The sequence below is a fragment of the Porcisia hertigi genome, chromosome 21, assembly GCF_017918235.1.
Source record: "Porcisia hertigi strain C119 chromosome 21, whole genome shotgun sequence".
Lineage (NCBI taxonomy): Eukaryota > Euglenozoa > Kinetoplastea > Trypanosomatida > Trypanosomatidae > Porcisia > Porcisia hertigi.
In genome coordinates, this window is record NC_090580.1 from 43,680 (window position 1) to 60,828 (window position 17,149).

At 58.9% G+C, this 17,149-nt stretch overlaps 4 protein-coding genes across 4 annotated transcripts; all 4 read left to right on the forward strand.

Moving 5' to 3' along the window:
- Positions 1-1,541: 1,541 nt before the first annotated feature.
- Positions 1,542-3,485, forward strand: JKF63_04990 (uncharacterized protein; the record flags this gene model as incomplete). The annotated part of the gene is made up of 1 exon (XM_067900960.1): positions 1,542-3,485. The coding sequence occupies one exon, from the start codon at positions 1,542-1,544 to the stop codon at positions 3,483-3,485; it is 1,944 nt and encodes a 647-aa protein (XP_067757323.1).
- An 866-nt stretch (positions 3,486-4,351) lies between these two features.
- Positions 4,352-5,389, forward strand: JKF63_04991 (uncharacterized protein; the record flags this gene model as incomplete). The annotated part of the gene is made up of 1 exon (XM_067900961.1): positions 4,352-5,389. The coding sequence occupies one exon, from the start codon at positions 4,352-4,354 to the stop codon at positions 5,387-5,389; it is 1,038 nt and encodes a 345-aa protein (XP_067757324.1).
- A 4,426-nt stretch (positions 5,390-9,815) lies between these two features.
- On the forward strand, positions 9,816-12,131 carry JKF63_04992 (uncharacterized protein; the record flags this gene model as incomplete). The annotated part of the gene is made up of 1 exon (XM_067900962.1): positions 9,816-12,131. One exon carries the CDS (start codon positions 9,816-9,818, stop codon positions 12,129-12,131), a length of 2,316 nt encoding a protein of 771 aa, XP_067757325.1.
- Positions 12,132-12,847: 716 nt separating this feature from the next.
- On the forward strand, positions 12,848-17,131 carry JKF63_04993 (uncharacterized protein; the record flags this gene model as incomplete). Its single annotated transcript, XM_067900963.1, has 1 exon — positions 12,848-17,131. One exon carries the CDS (start codon positions 12,848-12,850, stop codon positions 17,129-17,131), a length of 4,284 nt encoding a protein of 1,427 aa, XP_067757326.1.
- Positions 17,132-17,149: the final 18 nt, after the last annotated feature.

A 17,149-nucleotide genomic window follows, 5' to 3' on the forward strand; every position in this document is an offset into this window, starting at 1 on the left:
GGTCTTGCCTTTAGCAATCCACGCAGACGTCTGCTAGCGGCCCTTTGCCGTACTATCACCCCTGTCCCAACATCCCCCCCTCCAATTCCTTCCCTCCTTTCACAGCCCATTAGCACGCCTCGGCCACGGCTTGGAAAGCTTTTCCCCTCTTGTCTCCCCCATCTGCGTCTCCGTGCTTGTTTCCCTTCATGCAGTTTCTCGGGCAGCTAAAAAGAGTGACACAACTCTTGGGTGCAGTCACGCCATTTGAGGAGGCGATGCACCTGGTGATCGTCTTCGCTCTCGCGTTACTGTGGTTCGGTTATGGTTCGCTTCTTCTGGGTGGTGCTTGAGGTAACACGGGGAGTCTTGTTGTTGTCGGTGTGTGTGTGTGTGTGTGTGTGGAGGGGGGAGTCAGTCTCACTCATACAACCCCTGATAGGCAGGCCTTCCTCCTGGCGAAAGAACAAAGCAGGAGGGCATGCGCCGTTCAGTCCACTGGTGGACGTACCACGCGAAAGATGTACACACGCACACACCTCCCTCCCCCTTCTCTTCCTTCCCCCCCCCCCCTTCAATTACTTTTTTGAGCAATAATGCTGAGTATAAAAGTGGCACGCACACGCCGTGTCGAACTATCCGACTTTTTGTGTCATCTATGTTGCAGTAGTGATGGAGAGAGCGCCCCAATTCTTCTCCCCCCCCCCTCCCACGCACACTCCTCTGGCCCCGTGCTCCTTGCGTAATTCCTCCCTTTCTCTCACCTTAATGGGCCAATAAAACTCTTCATGGATGCATGCCCAAGTGTGCTTGCCTGGTTGCTGTTGTTCTGTTTTTCAGTGGTCAATTCCCTGGCGTCACCTCTGTTCTTTCCTCGCCCTCGTCTCTTCCCCATCATGCGGGGAGAAAGAGGGGAGGCCGATGCGCGGTGTGGGCTGTTATGGCAATGTGGAGGGGGGGAAGACAGGGGTGTCTGTGGAAGGGCGATGAAGGAGACGTCTCGCTCATTGTTCAGCTTTCCCTTTGCCCCTACATTTTGTTTCTTACCGTTGATTGAAGAAAAAAGGATGTGTGATAAGGAAAAAGAACAGCGGCGGTGTTTCGCAAGACTAACATCAACCATGGCGTAGCCCTGGGCACACCACTCCTCCTCCGACCCCCTCCGACCCTCCCCCTCCCCCTTTTTTACACAAACTGAAACACGTCGATATGCATCTAAACGTCTATCACCCCCCCCACACACACACACACTTGTTCACCTCCCTCTCTCTCTCTCTCTCCCACATCCACGCACATTCTCTTCTCTATTCCGTTCCTTCTCCAAGCGGCTGATTAAGTGCGCTCTGTGAACAAAGCGCCCGCAGCCATCGATCATCAAGTGAAACCGTGAGAAATACGAGCGCGCGCACGGGAGAGGAGTGCCAGTGTTGTTGTAATTATTGCGGGATATGCCAGCGCGTACGACTGGCGTTTGCAGTTGAAGGCCAAACCACCGGGGCCGCGAGCTCACATTGTTTTTTTTTGTGTGTGTGTGTGTGCAACTTCCCTGGGTTACGACAAGGATGCAGCGTTACATTGGATACGTAGGCGCGCACCGAGTCCGCCGATGGGCAACCACTACTCTAACAAAGCCAACCATGGCCTCGGTAGAAGCCACTCTATCATCGTGGGTATCCTCTAGCATGCTCACTACTTCACGCTACTGCGCATCGACGAGCACATCCGCTGAAGTGCCAGCGCAAGGGGAGGGTGGCGACGCGGGTGCCTCTCACCTCCAGCAAGACATGGAGGCGCTCGAAATACTGCGCACGATCGCGCCTATTAGCACCACGGAGGAAATCCAAGATATGATCAAGAGCGCAAAGAACGCTCGTGAGGTACGACTGGTGCTCGAAAGGGTTGTCTACACACACCACCTTTGCTTCGACCTCCTCAACGGCCACGGTTTCCGCGTTGCGGTGTTGCAGACGCTGACAGCTGTGGCACCTCACGTGACCTGCATGCACGAGTGGTTCGACTGCGTTGCTCGTTTCCGGCGTCTGGGCTTTGTGCTCACCCGCACGTACGCGGCGGAGGGCTTCACAACGATACGGCAGTGGCTGTCGCGCGAGTTTCTCCTCAACGGGCGATCGCCGAGCCTCGTCACGGAGGGCACGGCGCACATCCGAGAGTTGATGCAGTGGTGCCTCGAGGACCGACTTGTCTTTGACCACGTCCTTTACACCCGCATTGTGTTCTTGTTGACGATGATTGTGAGCTACCTGGACCGACAGAATCTCTACCGCGCCTCCTTCCCGGAGGATTTCTCGAAGCGCGATGGTATCGTTGTAGAGTGGATCATAACTAATGAGCGCTCTGTCGACTTTGATGAATGCGTGCTGCAGTGCGACGCTGTGATGGAGGAGTTGCTGGAACAGATGCGGCAGGACATTCCATCGCGCCCTTCGTTCAGCTTCGTGTACCGCCTCGCCGACTACTACTTTGCCACTGACAATGTGGAGAAGATGATTGCCGTTATGGAGGATGCGGAGAGCTACGGCGTGAGTGTGGCGGAGAGCACCACGGCGAAGCTCATGCAGATGGCATGCGCCTTTAACTTCCCCCAGGTGCCAGAGCTATTGTTGCGGTGGCGCGTGCTGCCCCCGCAGTGTGTGCTGGCCACACCGGACATAAGCCGCCTCCTCTTCTTCTACAGCCGCGCCGGTGGGGGTCTGCCGTGTCCGCACTGTGGCGAGCCCTACAATCATCGTAACGTCAGCGTCTACTGCTGGCTGCAGACGCCCCCGCATCAGCGGCAGTGTCCAGCGCTGCAGAAGGCACGTGTGCAGAAGGGAGAGCTGGAGGAGTCGCCTGAGTTGCCTCAAAACGGGGACTGGTCGTCGCAGGCCTTCGGGCTTTTCGAGCTCTCGCGCGCCCGCGCTATTGAGTGGACAGCGGTTGAGTGGCGTGGCTTCTTGCTTTGCTGCATTTTCTCTCCCCGCGCCATGGAGGCCAAAGCGCTTATGGAAGAACACCTCGATGCGACGGCTATGGATGACTTCCTGCGAGCTGTCTGCATTCGACTTCTGCGTCATCACGCCCCAGCAGAGGCGTGGCCCACCCTAAAGAGATGGAAACAGCAGCAATGTAACATGTCCCCCATCGCGTTACAGGAGGCGCTCATGGCCGCTGCAATGGTGCAGGACGCTGCCACGCGGCTGGAGCACATGAAGGCGGTGTGGCAGCTGCTTCTGGAGAAGGATAGCTACGTCATGCCCCTCACCCGCCGCTTCTATCAACGACGAATCGCAGAGCTGGCGAAGAGCTACACCGCCGCAGGTGCTGAAAGTCGGGGGTCGGAGGGCCACGCGGCGACTCAGCAGGAGGAGGCGAAGCTCATGCACCACGTTGTGGAGATGCAGCCGCGCCGCGTGTCACTGCTGGACATGAAGGACAGCGCGGCCGACTTTGTTGTCGGTAAAGGTCGGAAGAACGTGTACCATCCGAGCTCGTCGAATGGACCGTGACTGTGTTGCTCCCCCCCCCCCCCCCTCCCCTCCCTCCCTCCCTCGCCTCCCCATTCTGCTTTACACCTCTTTCTCGTCGATTTGTACGCCTACGTATTTATGGACACGCCAACTACAGCAGAGGAAATGTTGGTGTTTGTGTGTAAGCGGGGAGAGATTATTTCTGTCGACGCTGTGGTTGTGGTCGCACAGTGCGATGGTGCACGTGCGCCTCCCACACACAGAGACACGAAAAAATAAAACCTGTGAACGTGTACGTGAGGTACGGCGAAACTCCTCGCGGCACTCGGGGGCAGAAGGGCGAACGCGAGCGGTGGACGGGAAGGGATGTGAGGGTTGGATGCCATCAAAGAGCCGCCGGGACATGTTCGGCATGGAAGGTTGCAGGCCGACTCAAAGACGAGGGAGAGGGCGAATCGAAGAGGAATAAATGAGGGTTTCAGTGATGCCACCCGCCCCTCAAAAAAAATAAAACTCCATCATTCTATCTCACTTGCTGTAGCACGGCGATTCTCACCACATGCGAGTGGGACTGACTATCCCCTGCAACTTTCCAAATGATGAGCACATTTACTTTGTTACCCCCCTTTTTTTGTTTATTTCAAGGGCCTATCCAGTGCACGTCGTTCAACACAAGCAACGACATCCGTGAGGAGCGAAAAAGGTTGCCTCACGGCTGCTCATTACAGACGTCACCGCCTCAATGCTTGCGCTGTGGCACACATAGACACACATACACATACAGATAGACACATTTTACTTTCCCCTGTCTGGGCGCGAGTACCAGCGTCGCCCCTCTAAACCCCGGCTCCACTCCTCTCCTGCCCACCACGTGCCACACATCCGTCCCGTCCCTACCATCCTCGATGCGTCAACTAAACCCCGGCGGGGCCGTCACTCCAGCGGCAGGCCACAACGTCCCTCCTCCGCTCAACGGGTATGTGTTTATCGAACACCGTCGTAGCTCCCTTTCGCACGACACATTCATTGCCCTCGATGAGAGAAAGCAGCAACACTCGCATCAGCGGTGCAACGACCAGGCAAAGGTCGTCATACGTATCTACGCCTTGGAGTACATACGTCGCGATGAAGACTGCCGATTCACGCTTGAACGGGAGTGCCTGGCAGCGCGTCTGGTATCGCATCCGCATCTGCTCCCACTTGGCACTCCCTTTGCTTCGAAGACGGATCTGTTTGTGGTCGAGAAGTATTGCGCCGGAGGGGATCTCTTTGAGCTGATGGCGTCGGTAGCCAAGGAAAACTCGAATACCCTAGAGGTGAGTGTCGACGAAGCCGCAGCACCGCTTCGTGGCCGTAACGGCCTACCCAGCAGCACAGTTAAACGCTTCATGCGAGAGCTACTCTCCGCGGTGGAGTATCTCCATCACACCTGTGGACTTGTGCACCGCAACATCAAGCTTGAATCCCTTTTCATCGACGAGGAGCAGCACCTTCGACTTGGCGGCTTTGGGTTGTGTGCTGTACTGTCGCCACCGAGCGCGACAACAGGGGGCGGGGAGGCGGAGGTGAATGCTCTGGAGGATACAACGTCGTCCTGGGCCGCGCCTCTGCGGCTGTGCTGCGGCTCGAAGCATTACGCGGCACCGGAGCTGGTGCAGGGTCACCCCTATCAGGGAGAGGGCGTCGACGCCTGGGCATGTGGCGTCGTGCTTTTTGCTCTTCTTACCGGTTGCTTTCCGTTCGACAGCGATGATGGGGACGGGGCTCTCTTCCGAGTTTTGTGCGGCGACGTGGAGGCCCACCTGGCACAGCACCCGGCCATGGCAGCCATCGAAGATCCTCAGGCGTGCGACCTGGTGCGCAACCTTCTGCGGATCAATCCGAACGCCCGCTTGACCGCCTCCGAGGCGCTTCAGCACCACCCCTACCTAAGGGACGCCTGATCAGTCGAAAGAAAGAACTGGAGAGAGAGAGTGTGTGTGGCGAGTCCACGCCAAGGGTGCAGGCTGGCGAGCATCCCCCGAGTCTCCTCAGTAGCCCTGCTGCGCATTTCTCTTCTATTTACGTGCAACGCATGTGCACACTCGCATACACACTTGTAGGATGGTACTTCGCTGTCACCGATGTACAGTGCGCCGAGGAACACCTCCTGACCCTCCCCACATCTTGCTGGACGAGCGCGATCCACAGCTTCACCCTCCCCCCCCCACACACACACACCCTCAGTTTGTTGGTCCGTAGAAGACAATGGTACACATGCAGTCAGCGGCTGTGGTCCACTGTGCCCAGAGGCGTCTGTGTGTGTGTGTGTGCGCGCGCGTGTGTGTGAGGTTGTCGTTCCTCATCTCTCTTCTCTGGAGAGCCAAGGCATCACCCCCCCCCCGCCCCGCCCCACCACCACCGCACTCCTCCCTGCTCTGACCTCTCCTCTTTCTCCTTTTCTTTTGGTGAATCACTACGCTGCGCAACTCCACTCACGTTCTCAGTGCATTCAATTGTTGCTGTCTATCCCCTTGGGTAGCAGCAACGTCTGCGCAACGGAGGCAAATAACCTTCACATACAGAGGCACTTCATCATGCGCTGCCTATGCCGTGGTCATGGCGCCCCAACGTCAGCGCTCACCACGTGCCAGAGACTGTGGTCCCTGAACTCTGTCATGAGCGCCCCACAGGCGTCTGTGGAGGGGCTGCTGGATCAGGTGCGACATCAGGCCGCAGCGTCATCAGACTGGACTGTCGACTTCAGCGCTGTGGTGGAGCGCTGCTCCACCGTTAGGTGTCATTATCTTTTGTCGCAGGCGGAACTCATGGCCCGCGTGGCCGCAACCCTCGCCAGTGTTTTGAGTGCCGGTGAGGCTCCATTTGTGACTGCACTCCGGGTTACGATTCCTACGCCGGAGGCGGCAATGACGGTACGGCAGCTTTGCCGAGCCACACCCCTCCTTTCCTCTCTAGAATCATTGGAGCTCGTATTGCACACGGCAGCGGTGAGCGCGCTGCAGGACAGGATGACTGGCACGGGTGGGCACGAAGTGGCGGCGTTGCTGCGGGAACTAGCCGCGTTTCAGCGGCGCAGCGCTGGTCAGTCTTCCTGGACGTCACTCAGTGTTCGGTCGTGCGACACGAACGCGGTGGGCGTCCTCGCAGGCGGCTCGCACGCAATACCACAACACCAAGTGGTGCAACGGTTGTGGGACGACGACACAGTGACTGCTTTGGCGGAGCTCGTGGCAGCAGCGCCATGGACCCAGGTGATCATTTCTCAGGCCGACCTCACCCTTTGCAGTCCCCAGGCCCGCCAACAGCTTTGGGCGTCGTTCGACAGCGTCCATGCCTCTCTCAGGGTTTTGGAGTTGACTGGGGTGCGGCACGCTCGCGAGTTTATCGCCTCCAGGCAGCTGCGTCACCTGACCCACCTCTCTTCTCTCGACGTGAGCCACACGCGGCTCGAGGAGGACGCCCTTCAGTGCCTGTTGAGGGACGTGCAGGGTGGCGTCGGTGGGTGGTGGTTACTGCAGCACCTCGGCTTGGCGCAGTGCGAGGTGAGCGAGGCTGTCGTGGCGCTGCTCCTCAATCAACGCGAACAACACGTGGGAGAAGAGGCGCCGCTACTGGAGTCTTTGAATATGTCGGGCGTCTACCTGTCGCGTCGCTCCACCTTCGACATGGCGCAATGTCTAATGCCGTGCACTCGACTACGACACCTCCAGACGCGTCACTGCCGTCTTCAGCCCGCGAGTCTCGAGGACATGGCAGCAGCCCTGCAGCACGCCACAGAGCTGCAAACGTGGACTCTGTGTCTCAACAAGTTTGGCGACGCAGGGGTTACGGCGCTCACAAAATATGCGCGCTGTTGGCCTTTCCTCACAGATATGGATCTCTCGCGGTGTAGACTAACCTGTGCAAGTCTACACGCCCTCAGTCGCGCGCTTCCTGACTGGAGCAGGCTGCAGGCGTTACGACTGAGTGGTAATTCCTTCAGATGGCAACCACCCCAGGAAAGCTCGTCGTCATTGAGCAGAGCCGAGGGGAGCGGCCACGGGGCTGAAGAAGGCGGCCTCTTCGCTTACGATCCGGCTTACATGAAGGGTCACGGCAGCAGCGCCAAGGTACCCACCTCCTACGAGCTTGAGCGCCGTGATCGGCAGGAAGGTCGGCAGCGCTACAAGGGAACAGAGGGGCTCGATGAGGAAGCAGTGCCGGGTGCTCCGCCTCTGGAAGCCCTTGGCGAAGCGCTCTCTATGTGCTCGCAGCTGCAGATCCTGGACTTGAGCGACTGCGGTATGTCGGATGCACAACTCGCGCAGTTTTCCACACACTTTGCTGGAGCGGCGCTAGAAGAACTGCGGCTGGCTGCCAACCCACTCTTCGCTACTGTTCCAGCGCTGGATAAGCTGGTCGAGGTGCTGTGGCGCACACCCCGCCTCTCCGTGTTGGACCTCTCCTTCACTTTACTGGGTGACCTGGGCGTGTCGATGCTGTGCGATGGCACTGCTGAAGGGGGTGGCGGTGTGCTCAAGTCCATGCCAGAATTACACACACTGCTGCTGTCCGGCTGCGCCGTCGAGTCACTCGGCTGGGAGTCGCTGGCGGCCGCTGTGGGTCAGCTCACATCGCTACGCCACATCGCCCTGCACTACAATCGCGTGTCAGAGGTGCTGCACCTTGAGGAGCTCTTGCGTCAGCTTGTCACGGTAACCACCATTCAGTCGGTGCACCTGGTGGGGTGCGTGGCCTCTGCCGAGGCAGTGCGTCGCCTGCAAGACGGTGCCGAGTGTCGCGCTCTCCGCGAGCGCGGAGTTCAAGTGCTCCTATGACTTTTTCGACAAAGGACGTACGTACAGCAGCGAGGCGTGAAGTGGTAGCGCTAGTTATGGGGTGGTGGTGGTGGTGGTGGTGATGTGGGGGCGGAGTGCCCGTTGCTCGGCTCACATGTGGACCCCACAGCGGGCGCTGGACCTTTTGAATGAAAAAAAAATCGAACAGATACGCAGAACGCCACGGCAAACTGCGGCCCTCCCATGTACGTTTGTACGCCTGTAAGTTTGTCATGCCTGCATGCACTTTTGCGTGCATGGCAATTTGTATCTCTGCACCGCCTCGCATCCCCCTCTTCCTTGCCTCTTTTCTTTTCACATCTTTTTCTTTTCCATTGTTGCAAGTTCCCCCCCAGCTTATCATGCCGAGCTAACTGCCAAGGGTCGTCTGACTGGGCTTCAAGAAGGGACTGGTGGCGACCCTCCACCACCTCCTTGATCTCTCAGTTTATCAGGCGGGTGTGCGGCATACACTTGCCCTATCACCACCGCTGCACGCGGCGCCCACATCCTCATCACGGAGCGTCTCGCAGGTAGCTGGCTCATTGGAGTGTTGCCGTTTGGTATCGTCGAAGACTACTGCAGCCCCAAACTCGTCTGGGCCCTCGGCCTCCTCTTCAATGCCGTAGTCTCACTGCTCCTCGCGTGGGGCCCCAAATGGCATGATCGGCCAACAGTTTTTGATGAAAAAAATTCATGATCAAGACGGTCATAAGTCTCGGGTGCACTCTCTTTGACATTGTCTCCACGTGGACGGTGCTGCTCAGCGCTGGTTCTCGCTCAATTACGGTTTTGTCCTCGCGTCAACCAATACGGCACTTTGCATCGGCACCTCCCTCCTGTCCTCACTGCACCACACGCGTACTTGAACTAAAGACACGTAAACTTGTGGTTTTTTTTTCTCACCCCCGCGTGGTCTGCCTCCAATTGGCTTCGTTTTGACCGTCGTGCTGTACCTTGACACACACACACGAACGTTTTTCCTTTACACGCCAGGCTAGCGACGAGAAGCATTATACCCCGCCGCCCAGCGCCCGTGTGCGTGTGTGTGTGTGTGTGTGTGTAATTACGGTATGTCACTGTGTTTCTACGTTTGAGTAGGGATGATAAACGTGGGCGACATGTGGTGAACTGTACGCGTCTACTCTTGCAGCATCCCCCCACACTTCGGTAGAAAGCCCTTCCACCCCCCCCCCCAAAAAAAAAAATAGACCTGCCCGCTGCTCCGCTCTCACCAGGCACGCAGCCGCTTCGTCTTGTACTGCTCTCTGTCGTTTTTTCTTTTTCTGCACTTATGTAACATTTTTAACAAAATGAAAGGTTAACCACCGCAGCTCAACACGCGTTCCGCTGCATCACGATACGTGTGCAGAGCCTGATCCTCCACCCTCACCCCCCTCTCTCCAACCCTTCACCGTCAAGCGTTCTTTGCCTCTCTGCAAAGCTGCAGACGTCCGATTTTTACCGGCATTCAGAACTCCCCTCTCGACTCCCCCTCCCTTTTCTAACCTCAGCAACGTGCATACACACACACACACAAGCACACAAAGTAATGCCACCGAGTGCGCACTGGGGCAAGCGCCCACGCGAGGGCGATAGGGAGGAAGCCTTCGTGCGGTTTAGTGACCTCTCGCCAGGACAACAAATGGAGCGGCGGCGTGAGGAGCGGGTAGAGAAGAAAGAACGGGATCGCACACTCGCGTACTTCAAGTCCGTTCAGCGTGCGCTGGAGGAGCAGGGCAGTGGCGGTGGTGATGCCGGCGCCCTAGCCTCCATTGTGGACGGCTTCTTCTCGGAGCTCCTAAAGCTGCTGAAGGCCGACTCAACATTCCATATCCTCCGGAACGGCACGGTGTGCCGTGTCGTGGAGTTGGCCTTGACGAACGCGCTGCTGCTGCACGTCAAGTCACTTCTTTATGTGTTTCTCGGGCACATATGTGAGCTGCTCATCGCCCCTGTTGCGAGCTACACGTTGGAGACGCTTCTGGCAAGCCTATCACAGGGCTTGAGCGCCCTCGCCGATACGAACCCGGAAGGTCTGGAGGCTGAACTCACCGAGGGTGGCGTAGGCATACACACCGGCAGTGGTGTGCCGAGCTCTGCCACGCTGCTGAGCTCTATGGCAGAGGAGATGTGCGAGCATGCCGAAGACCTCATTATCCATGACATTGGTGGCCGCGCCCTGCGCTCAGTGATTCTCATGCTTGGTGGGCGCCCAATTAGGCAGGCGCCGCTGCCCATCCGCCCTGTTGCCTTTCCATGCGTCCTCGGCGCACTGTCAGAGGCCGTTATCAAGGCGCTAGAGGAGGGCTACGGCCGCGAGTACCAGACTGCGAGCCCGGCAGAAGCGTGGATGGCAGCAGTGCAGGCACCGGCAACGAGCCTGGTTGTGCAGAGCCTCTTGCGCGTGAGTGACGAAGACACCGCTGTAGACCGCTGCGTGCGTCAACGAATCGAGCAGCTCTCCTACAAAGGAAAGCCGCTCTTGCATCACTTGCTCGTAGACCCGCTCGGCTGCCACGTCTTCCAGAGCTACCTGCAGGTGCCACCGCCGGCTGCGGTTGTGGCCGAGGGCGACGCCGCTGTCATCTGCGCGAGCGCATCGGCAGAGGGTATCGACGGCGGCTCGGAGGCGACGTTGGTACCGGGTGGAGACGCGTCCTGCTGCTGGTCACGCGCAGCTGGAACACTCACTGTTGAAGTAGATAACCTCCTGAAGCCCAGCAGCGACCTCGTCGCGCAGACCGGCTACGTTCTCCAGGATCTTGTCCTATATGCGCCAACTGCCACACACCTCCAGTGGCTTTGGAGGCGCGTGCTGCAACCGCGACTGACATGTTTGTTCGACTTGCCAGCTCTGACGCCGGTGCTTGTGCAGCTCGTGAAGCGATGCGCATTTGAGAGTGTCGTGCTGTCTCCATCCGCGTCCTCTGGGCTGGTGTCTTCCGCCGCTGAGGCCAGTGATGCTGCAAACTCTACCACTGGGGAGGTGAGCCACCACGGCACCACACTGCCCGCCGATGTCCTTTCGATGCTTCGCAAGGAGGTCGCCCAGCATGTCCGCTATTCGCCGGTGCCCGTTAGCTTTCAGGCAGTGGTGTGCTCGTCTGTGTGCGCGTTGGCGAAACAGCGGGTCGCGAAGGGGGCGGCTCAGTATCTCCTCGTGGACGCGGCGCTGGGCGAGAAAGGATACGAGTTGGGACGCTTCCTCCTTCACCTACACCCAACGGCATCGACAGTGTTGCAATATGCCTTGGACAAGCTGCAGCGTGACGACCTAGTGGCCCTGGCATGCCACCAGAAGGGCAGCCTCTTCCTGCAGCAGTACATTAAGGTCTCCGCGCTCACCGTGCCCAAGTCGACGCCAACCCACAGAGGAGCCGACAAGGCCACTCACGGCAGTGGTGCAACAGGTGTTGTGGCAGCGGCTGAGGTGAAGGGGCCGCTGATGCGTCTCTTTCGTCGCCTGCAGTCGTCTCTTGACAAGCTCATCTATGATAAATACGCGGCCTTCATGGTGGAAAGTCTGTACGAAGCGGCCCCCATGCCGGTGAAGGAGGCAATAGTGAAGGCGCTGGTGCCGCTTTACCATAAAATGCACACGCAAAGCAGTGGCACAACTCCCGCACCGCCCTCCACCACAGCGGCGGCGGGGTCCTCAGAAGCTTCCGCAACAGCAGGCAACGAGAATGAGGAAAATGTTGAGCAAGCAGCCTCAAGCCCGACCCAGCAACGCTTCATCGCGTACAAGGTCATGTCGCGGTGCTGCGTGGAGCAGTACGTACATCGCAGGGACGATTGGATTAAACGGGCCGTGCGACAGTGCCACGTGCAGGACCTTCTACGTCGTATGCTGCTACACGAGTAGCTCGCTCTGGCTTGATGCTGGCTGCGGCGGTAAAAGGAGGCTGCGGCAGCAACAAAAGGAGCACCCTGGGGTGGGAGAAGGGCCGGCCCTCCCCCTCCCCCTCCCACGCATTTACATGTTTTTCTTTGCCTGTTTGAATGGGGGGCTCTGAGCGCCCTTCGCATTCTTTTTTTTTCCTTTAATGCCTCCCTCGAGTAAAATACACGTAACGTACACCTACACGCGCACATGGAAAAAAAAGAAAGAAAAAGACGAGCGAGCCCCAGGATGAGGGAGAAAGAGGAGCCAGCGGGGGGGGGGGGGCGGAGCAGGTTGAGTGGATAATGAAATCGTGGCACTCCCTTTTCTAGCGCTGTATACACCTTCGAGTACCCGCAGAGGTCTGATAGGGAGGAGCCGGGCAGGTACACGACGCCTCTGCTCTGTCGCGCAACATCATCCTGACACGGACATGCATGCTGGTATACACAGGAACGCATACGCGTGTCTGTAATTCCCTCTCTTGATCTCTCGCCTGCTTTCCTATCTTGTCCCTGTAACATCTGCCATCGCCCACACTTGCCCCAGTAGCACCCCTCCCCTCTCCTTCACACACACGCACACATACACGGCACGTGACAACTCGAGAGGCGCACCGAACCCTTTGCATACAAGATCGAGGCCCACCACCACCAGCACCACACACGTACATTACAACCGAGTTGACTATAGCGGACATGGCGTCTCCAACAGCACTGCCACCTCTGAGCCAGGGGAATGACGGCGGCAACAGCCTTTACACCGCTATCCCTGCTCCGGTCTTCGCAGACGGCACAATAGACCATGTAGCGCTTTATCGCCGCTTCTGCGCGGAAGAAGGGTGCAAGGCGAATTCCGCGCTTATCCGCTACATCACAGACCGTGGCGGCCACTTCAGTCTTGAGCGCCTGAACTTGGGCAGCAACTACCTCGGCCCCAAAGGGCTGCGACCGGTGATGCGTATGATCAGCCTGTGCGAAACCATTGTCTCTATCAACCTCGAAAGGAACGGCATTGACAATGACGCCGTTATGGACCTCTGCGAGGTGGTTCAGCGCCACGTCAGCATCGCCTCACTTAATTTGAGTCACAACCCCATCTCCGTTTCAGGGGGAAAACGATTGCTTCAGCTGGTGGAGGGAAACCCCCGCATCACTCACCTTCTTCTTAGCGGAACCGACATTTTCGAAGGGCTGCAGAGCCGCATTCGCATGGCACTGCAGCACAACATCGCCGCTCAGCGAACCTCCGGGCCGAAGATGATAGTCAACAAAGAGGTGTCGAGCTTTGCCGCCACGACCGATGCGACGGGAGGTCGGTCGCCGCCATCGCTGCCTGCTATACCGCAGTCCAAAGCCGCTTTGCAGGTCATTCATCGCCCTCATAGTGCCGACAAGGCAGCCGCAGACGGCCCCTCTCCAGGGGCAACCGCAGCATGCAGTGGCGCCGCGTCGCGACGCAGTGCCGCGAATGGGTCGTCGAGTTCTCACAGCGGCTTTTCCTACAACACGCCTACTACAGCATCAGATGCGTTAACGCGACACACGTGGCAGGAGGCGGCACTGGGGAGGCCACAGCCGCGCCAACCACTCCCCGCGGTAGCCTCGCTGGAGCACAAGGGTCTTCCTTTGAACAAGGTGAAGGATTACAAGGCGCTCTTCGCCGAGCGAGCGCGGCTGCTCATGGAAATCAATCGGGGAGATGCCAGCCGGCGCGCTTATGAGGCTCGGCAAGAACTGCTGGCGCTGGAGACTCACCGCCGATCTCACGGGGCAACTGCCAGCGGGGTACAACCCCACACATACCCCGGCGCTGAGACGGCAAGGGCTACTGTGTTGGCCCCACTGCCCAATGAAGACAATGGAGGCGGTTGCACGGCGCCTAACCTCACCGCCTCTGATGAAGAGGAGAGAACAGCGGCGGTGGAGGTCAATGACAACGTCCAATCACCGCCGCCGCACTCCCCTCTGTCTGCTACAAATGTGTGCAGGACTGATTCCCCAGCGTCGGCCACGGTGGTAAGTGCGCGGTCTGCTGAGGCGGGTCTCGTGGATGGGACAACCGGCGACGTCCCAGCGGAGCAACACGAGGCGCACGCCATTGAGGAGGTACTAGACCCAGGTCGCATGATGCTCTTGACGATGGAGGAGCAGTTCACTCTGCTGTTTGACCAAGGCTGTCGTGAGTACATGAACCGGAACTTGGATGCGGCGTATATGGCGTGGAATGAGGCAATGCGGATAGCTGTGAGTGAGGGGCAGCGGGAGTGGATGGCGGTGGTGGCAAGCAACCTGCAGCGGCTCAGCTACGAGCTGCTCATCGAGGAGGGGGCCTCGCACCTCGAACGCGGGGAACTGGAACAGGCCTGTGACACGTTCAAACTCGCGCACGATGTGGCCACGAAGGCGAAGAACGCGGCGTGGGAGAGGGACGTTCACACTGCGCAAGAGAACGTGCAGAAAGCGCTCTTCCACCGCTGCCACGAGGCGGCTCTGCTCCTCTTCCTCCGAGCTCAGGACGACATGAAGGGCGGTATCGCAGCCACGGCGGTGACGGAGGACGACTATTTCTTGCTCCCCGGCACTGAAGAGATGGTGCGCCACACCGCCGCCTTTGTGCGAGAGTGGTCGTGTCTGCTGCTCTTAAAGGAGGCGATCGGTTTGTGGGTGGAGGCGACTCGGGTTATGGCGCGTCTCAGCGAAGTGGTGGCTGCACCGCTGAGGGAGTGCGTGGAGGAGACCCTGTCGCACGTCGCCGCCTTCATCGTGGAGCATCACTTCAACACGACGTCGCCGACAGGCCTGACGTGGTTCGGCACGGACGCCTACCTCTACCACGAGTGCATCCTCCTCAGCGAGGTGTGGTACGATCTTGTCGCCTACAGCGAGCAGAACCTGCATCACGGGCTGTTGAGTGCTATCTGCGCCGCCCAGCTGGGTGAGTTGTACGTTGCCACCTTTCAGCTTCAACAGGCTCTCGTGCAGCTGAAGAAGGTGGTAACGTACGGCCGAAAGCACCGATGTGCGGTGCTCGAGGCGACGGGGCTGACACTGTGCGCCCGTCTGCACCTTCAGCGATCCGACTACGGACTTGCAGAGGCAGCACTCGAGGAGGCCCTGCAGCTCTGGACAGTGCTGCAAAGCGGCCCAGATTCGAGGGCGTTGGTCAACGACCGCAGCGCCAGTGTGCCGCATAAATGCGATGTGGCGCTAATGGGCATCTCTGGTTTGGCAACAGGTGAGAGCACCGCCGCCTCTGCTCAGACGGGGGAGGCGCCCAAGGGGGCGGCGAACGAGTTTGAGGAGATGATTGATACCACTGGTCGCTACCGCGGCACCACCCGCTTCAGCTTGGAGGAGCATCTCCCGGCAGACGCGGTGGCCGTGCTGGCCAGAGTGTGCCAGCACTACAAGGTGTACCTGTTGCTTCACACGTACCGCTACAGCGCCGCCCTCGAGGCTCTGGAAAGCAGCCTCAACAACGACTATAACGACACCCTGAGTGAAAAACTCGGTCGGAACTTCAACACCAGCCCGTCTCTCAACGAGATCGCGGCGGTCGCTGGTGTGCTAAAGACACCACTGGTCTACTACACACTGACCACCAAGTACGACTGGAGCGTCGAGGAGAACGTCTATAAGGGGGAAGAGTCGCTGTGCATCTGGGTAGTGGCCGAGTCGCAGGAGATGCGCTTTGTGGAGGTGAACTTGACCAAGGACTTCAAGTGCACCCTGCGCAGCCTCGTATCCTCACTCCGGCAGTCCCTAGGCGTCGACCCGGAGATGATGATGCAGTCAAACATCATAACGGAACTGCCAAGCCGCACCTGGCAGGAGCCACTGCGGGTGCTCTACCAGGCCTGCATCCACCCCATCAGCGGCTACGTGCGCACATTAGACTCGAAGCGGCTTTTTAATGACGGGATCATCACTGTGGTGCCATCTGGGCAGCTGTGGCTAGTGCCATTTCACGCGTTGCTGAATGCCAAGGCCGACGACCGGTACTTGGTCGAGGACGTGGCTGTCCAGTTGGCCTTTTCTGCCACGCAAGCCGCCTTCGCCGCCCTCAGCGCTGAGCGCGTGCAGGTGCAGGATATGCACCGCGAGGTGGTAGCCGTGCAGGGAGATGCCGATCACGATGCAGCCGACAAGCTCTTCTACACGCCGTTCCCGCCCAACACGAACAGGTCGGTGGAAGAAGCCGCAGCAGTGGCCGCAATGCTGAGCGAGGGGCAAGTGCAGCTGGCGAAGCGGCTCAGCCAGCATACCGACCATCAGACGGCCATCCTCACTCATAAAGTGGAACTCGTAGAGGACCTGGAGTCTCTACGGACAGTGTTGCCACGTGCGCGCACAGTGCATATCGCAACGCCCACTACAGCGTCGGCGCCACTGTCGCGGTCGATCCCGGTAAGCCAGACCGCCGCGCAGCCAGAGGGCGAAGGCGGTCTGGTGATGCGCACTGCCTCTCCGATGGGAGACGTTGGCTTGATGCGGGCGGCGGAAATCGCGCACATGGAGCTGGCGGCGGAGCACGTCGTCTTGACTAACACAAACATGTCTCCCCAGCACATAGAAGGTATCCGCGACGATGTGCTGAGGCTGCTGCGCGCCTTTTCTGGCAGCGGTGTGCCTTGTGTCATTGCAGGGCAGTGGTGCACGCCAGACATGAAGCCTATGGAGTTGTTCCAGCATTTCTACGCCCACTGGTGCCACCTGCCTTTGACCTCGTTGGCTGACATATCGGGTAGTAAGGCCACTGCCACCGAGGGCGGGGGAACCAACGGTAGTGTGCGAGGCCCCATGGCCCCGCAGCCGCAGCGCCGTGTGGAGGTGGTGAAGCCAGGGGGGAACGGGGCGGTGACGCGCCATCGTGCGTCGTTGCTTGCTCGCTCTATCCGCCACCTTATCGCTGAGGAGCCGGCGATGCGCTACCGGCCACGTGTATGGGCTGGCTATTACTGCATTGGCACCGGTTGGTAGTCCCCTCATCCACTCGCT